The 5,884-nt window shown below is 35.1% G+C and overlaps 1 protein-coding gene and 1 non-coding gene across 2 annotated transcripts; both read left to right on the top strand.

The window, feature by feature from the left end:
- Positions 1–892: 892 nt before the first annotated feature.
- LOC115451328 lies at positions 893–4,854 on the top strand (the record flags this gene model as incomplete). The annotated part of the gene is made up of 6 exons (XM_037445610.1): positions 893–1,202; positions 1,486–1,660; positions 2,341–2,382; positions 3,049–3,141; positions 3,782–3,916; positions 4,459–4,854. Coding segments are annotated over exons 1-6 (915 nt in total), but the record flags the coding sequence as incomplete, so codon positions are not given.
- Positions 4,855–5,278: 424 nt separating this feature from the next.
- Trnad-guc lies at positions 5,279–5,350 on the top strand. Its single transcript has one exon. It is a non-coding gene; the product is annotated as a tRNA-Asp (tRNA).
- Positions 5,351–5,884: the final 534 nt, after the last annotated feature.

Genomic DNA, 5,884 nt, shown 5'->3' with positions numbered 1-5,884 from the left:
CATGTTTGTTTTCGCTTTGATTTTTAATTTACGCAAGCAAGAGTGAAATAAATATCAAGCATCAATAAGCGTAAATATTGATTAGGAAATATTTAAAAATATTATCTGTACCTACGATTAATATTAAACTATAAATTAAATCTAAATTATTTTTAGCAATTATTATCACGGGTTAAAAATAAAATAAGTACCTTATTACAATTTCGACTTCACTATCAAGTCTTTTGTAGTATAGTGGTCAGTATCCCCGCCTGTCACGCGGGAGACCGGGGTTCGATTCCCCGCCGGAGAGAACTTTTTTAAATTTATGTAAAAAAATATTTGCTCACTATAGCAGACGATACTTAGGCTCTTCCGAATTTTCCCCGAGCAAACGGAAAGCCATTATCATTCAAACTGTTAAAGCAAATTTTAACAGTTTGAATGATAATGGCTTTTAAATATTTTGATAATATACTACGATTGGTTACGGTTAAAAGATTTTTAAATGAATGAATACGTATTGAATTTAAATACGCGGTCTCTATTCAGATTTTTTTAGGGTTACAATCCATTATGTCATTAGGTAGATGAATATTGAAATGAGTATCGATATATTTATATAATCCGTCTAAACCGGTACATTAAAATATTACGGTTTTATCAATGCTCCTGGTATCATCTCTAGCCGAGAAGCTTGGTATAGTTGTCTCTTTCTAACAATCTATTATTTCGCCTAGTTGGAGAGGAACATATTATGTTTATATATTCATGTTTACATAGATCACTGTGCTATCCGACCAATTTTAAATTTTTCGACTTGACATTAGTTTTGAGATATCTTTTTCACTCTTACCTACGTAGCAGTAAGAGAAAACGAGTAGGTAATATAATTGGGCTTCACCAAGAAATAAACGCATAATGGCCGTTCGGCTAGTAAATTGACAGTTTAAGAAATTATATAGAATTTATGAAATAAACGTATTATCGAAATAATTTAATAATAAATGAAAATATCGAAAACAATGTTTCATAAATAAATATTACAATAAATAAATACCATTAAAAGCATTTTATGTGCTGAAAATTATAGCATTATTCATATGAACATAATGCAATGGTACGGACGTGAAAATAATTAAATTAAAAATGCGTTGCTGCGTCTTGGGATGTAAAAATGATTCCCGACACATCTCCAAGTCACAAGGGATTACATTTCACGTGTAAGTTTATTTATGATGTATAAAAATGTTGTTTTTAACCATTTTAAATAAGGTTTACTTTGGTCACCATTTTCGATGTTATAAATGTCTATTATAGCTGTAAAACTGTATAATATGCAACCTTCCCGTTTTAATTCATTATGTTATAACTGACAATGAAACCTAGATTATGGTTAAATAATAATAAAGTATAGTCCTGTATTGTAAAACCGTGTTTTAGACTAAATTAATATCTCGCGTAAGTTATAATAATATTATCATTAATCCTATATAATTTTTACAGGTTTCCTAATGAGAGCACCTTACGCACGGCATGGCTCCGAGCTCTCAATAGGATGGATTGGGAGCCAAAAGAGCGAAGTGCAGTGTGCTCTGACCATTTTCTGTGCGAGGATTTGTATGAAACAAAGAGTGGGTTGAGGAAGGTCAGAGTTGGCGCTGTACCCTTTATAACGCAGGTTTGTACACGCCTTTTGTATCAGAAAGGGGAGGCAGCGCAAATAGTGCATTCACTTTTTGCAGGTGTATTTATTTATTTTATTTAAGGGAAGAAAACAGTTACACATAAATAAAAGAGTAACCCCTTATTCATAGACGTTATTTATCTAAGGACGGTTTATTGTGATAACAAGTCTGTTTCTCAGTGCTGACGGCATGGCAGCCCTTGCAGTGTTAGACATAGCGCCGTTGTGATTGGCTAATATTGAGATAGAACTTGAATCTAGTTGGCTGTCAGATAAACAAAGCTGAGTAACAGACTTGTTATCACAGTAATGCTCCGTCCTTAGATAAATAACGTCTATGAATAAGGGGTAAGTTATAGTCTATATCTAATACAAAAGGGCTACCAGAATTAACCACCAAGATATCGCTAATAATTATAGTGAGAAGCAAGACCAGTTTAATTAATTCAAGTAGTATATAAGTTTCCTCATGATGTTTATATTTGCCATTAAAGCAAGTGATAATTCACAAAGAATAAACACATAATTTTAGAAAAATCAGAGGTGCATGCCCTTCGGTTTCGAACCTGCGGACATTCGTCTCGGCAGTCCGTTCCACAACCAACTAGGCTATCTATTAAATAATATAAGTAACAAATATATTTTACAATTTACTGTAATATTTTTCTTTTCAGGACTCATCCACTTGTGATTTTGAAGAGGCTGCTAATTTAGAAGTAAGTAAAGGCTATAATGACTACATTTTTGAGTTTCTCCTTATCCAAAACAAGCTTTTGCTCGCGGCTTCGACCGCGTGAAGGAGTTTTCCGGGATGAAACTCCCGCTATATATTTTCCCGTAATAGAAAGTCTATAAGCATCCCAGGATCTTTAACTATCTCCATACCAAATTTCATGAAAATCCGTTCAGTAGATTTTGAGAAAATCGATAACATACAGAGACAGAAAAGGGGACTTTGTTTTATAATATGTATAGATGGAGGTAGAAAATACCAGTTCAAGTTCAGTTCAGTTTCAGTAAGGTGGTATGTGTCTCGAGGCTGCCTCGCTAGCGTAGCGTTAATGCGTACACAGTACGAATACGACTACTGCGCTAAGGTCCTGGGTTCGAATCTCGGGACTCACCAAAACTAATTATGACTGAATTTTTCCGTTTTAAAAATTACTCAGTCGCAGCTCGGAGTCAGGAAGTTGGTAGTGATACTCCCGTGCCTCGTGCACGTAAAGCCGTTGTTCCTGATCTCTCTCCGGTGATGTCTCACCGACTATGAGAAGGAACAGAGAGTGCTTGCGTATTACACTATTATTGTGTTGCTTGTTTATGGACAATTTTGTTTAATTTTCTAGAAGTTTCTGAATACACTTTAATGTTTTTATTTTTAGGTATGTCGAGGATGTTTAGTGAGGGACTGTAAGTTATTCAAAATAAGCAAATACAATCTGAAAAAAGCGTATGAAAATGTTACAGGTGTTGTGGTAAGTCGATTTTTTATCTCTACTTTTGTATTGCTTTGTATGAGGAGACGAGCTTGCCGTTCACTTGATGGTAAGCGATACGACCGATAAACAGTAGAAACACTAACACCTTGAATGAAAAAGTATTGTTTGGTATTCCACTGCGCTCGCCATCCTGAAACATGAGATGTTAAGTCTTATGTCCAGTAGTTACACTGGCTACAATGTCCTTCAAACCGAACTAAACAGTGACTACACACTGCTTGACAGAAATAGACATTGCGGTGGTACCTACCCAGGCGGATTCTCACGTATGAGAGACCTACCACCAGTAACTATTATAAAAGTACTTATTTTATAAAATGAGAATAAATTATTTGAGTGCTTCATCAGGGCAAGGAGAATAAAGCCTAACCACAGCTTAGAATAATTTTTACTGACTAAACACTAAATAACATTTAACGTCAGAGGAAGAGCGATAAAACATTGTATAACTATGATGTATAGCGATTATTAATAAATTATGTTATTTAGAATAAAGTTTCTTATTGATTAGATTTTGAATTCAATGTTTTCGTGGAAGACAGCAAATAAAAAATAGATGTGTCATTCTCATTGTGCCTTGTCACAAAATGTCACAACATGTCAACTTTGTCGCCAGGTGTGTCAAGACGAGAAGTTACCGCAGACGCTGTGCTACGAATGTGCCGCACAACTCGTCCGCTATAACCGGTTCAGAATGAAATGCGTGCGCGCCAACACACTCATGCTGGAGATTATTAAGAAACACAATAAGGTGAGATATATAGTTCGTCCAGGGGTATAAATAACCTGGTTATGTTGTGGTAAAATATGGAAATCTCTTGTACTGATAATGTTATCTTTAAAACAAAGAAGCAGAAGTGGCGCCCCTAACGCAAGTTTAATATTTTCCTGGCTTATCAGGCTAATAGGTTTCCTACTATATTTTCACCCACACGCCTCTTATCCTTAAGTGGTAGGCAGAGGCGTGAATAGTACAATATTCGCCTATAATGTGATATGGGGCGTGGCTATCCCCATATTGGTCACATATCATTGAGATCGTTAAGAATAAAGTTTTAGATTGTATAAAAATCCAAATTCCTCATGACTCAGTGGCGTAGTTGTATTATACTACTGCGGTGAAGAGATCGAGGATTCGAACCCCAAGTCGGCTAAAGTAGGTTTTTCTGTATCAGCCCGGAGTCATTATGCCTAAAAAATACCTATAGGCTAGAGTACTTCATAAAACCCAACGAAATTTTGGTAATGTCTACACTTGAATAGGTAAAAGCGTGATATTATGTTACTTTTCAGTTAACACTTCAAAATATAAAAAAAATTAACAGGGAAGATAATAAGTTAACATCCACATTGTTATGGGAATTATATCCTTCAAACCATTACCATTATCATATTAACCACGATGATACCAAAATAGAACCAGTCGACGAGATCAAAGACGAGATCGACAACGAAATATATCTGAATGAGGACGTGAATGATATAACGCATGCGGAGGAGATAACGAATGCGGAGGAAATAACGAATGCGGAGAACATAACGAATGCGGATTTGTTGGAAAATGAGAATGGTTTGAAAATCGATGAGGACGCGACGGATAATTATTCTTCAGACGACAGTTTGCCGTTGGAGAAGGCGAGGAAGAAGGGTAAAGTGGAGAAGAGAGTCGTTAAAATTAGAAAGAAACAGGTAAATTATCGATATAATATATCAAAAAATAAAATGTGCCGTGCCTGTACACTAAATATTTATGAAAAGAGAATACCTAAATGACCTAAGTAATAGGAAACAACGTAAAATTATTTTTGAAATTTTGTGTCCGCTGTGTTGGTAAAATTTCAGTTCGCGTATCACGCCAAACCAATAAATTGATTCAATAATAGTTGACAATACATATCCAACCAGAATGAAGGAATGTTAGCTAAATTCGGCCACAGCGACCAATCTCAACGGAGATCAGCCGCGCAGGAGATATTATAGTGTATAAGTGTGTGCAATACACAGCACTCTCTGTTCCTTCCCATAGTCTGGTGAGACTGTCCATGTTTAAAAAGTTGTGTAACCTTGTTATAACATTGTCACTAGATCTATAATTTCATCTGTGTATAATAATTCTTCGGTAGTATAGTGGTCAGTATCCCCGCCTGTCACGCGGGAGACCGGGGTTCGATTCCCCGCCGGAGAGAACACTTTTTGGATTTTATTTTTATAAATTTCTGTTTTTGTGTTATTATCGATATTTTTTTAATATAATATGCCATCTGGGTCATGCAAAGATTTTAATGAACGTAGGGTCCAAACTTATATGGGGAAATACAGGGTCATTTTGTCATTGCGTTACTAAATGAAACCACATACTCGTCTTCACCTTTGCTGACATTGTGAAAAAAATCATACATTAATAACGAATATTTTCACCAAAAATACTGGTTTTACTTTTCTGATTTTTTGATCATTTTGCGTGAGTGTATTTCTGACTGAAAGTATGATGTTGCCGCTCCGTTAAATTCTCTTAGAGTAGTAATAGTGGCATTAGGACGCCTAAAATTAAAACGACTTTTTATTAATATTTATTTTGTTTGAAACTTACACACTTTTTTATATTACTCCTCCAGCTCAAGTAACTTATTGTAAAGTGTTATTTCTAAGTACATAAGTATGTGGTTACATTTAGTAATGCAATGTCAAAATGTCCTGTATAACTTTTTTATCCCTGATT

The sequence above is a fragment of the Manduca sexta genome, unplaced genomic scaffold (genome assembly GCF_014839805.1).
Source record: "Manduca sexta isolate Smith_Timp_Sample1 unplaced genomic scaffold, JHU_Msex_v1.0 HiC_scaffold_1873, whole genome shotgun sequence".
NCBI lineage: Eukaryota > Metazoa > Arthropoda > Insecta > Lepidoptera > Sphingidae > Manduca > Manduca sexta.
The sequence above is the reverse complement of the archived record's forward strand: the minus strand, read 5'-3'. Positions and strand labels throughout refer to the sequence as shown.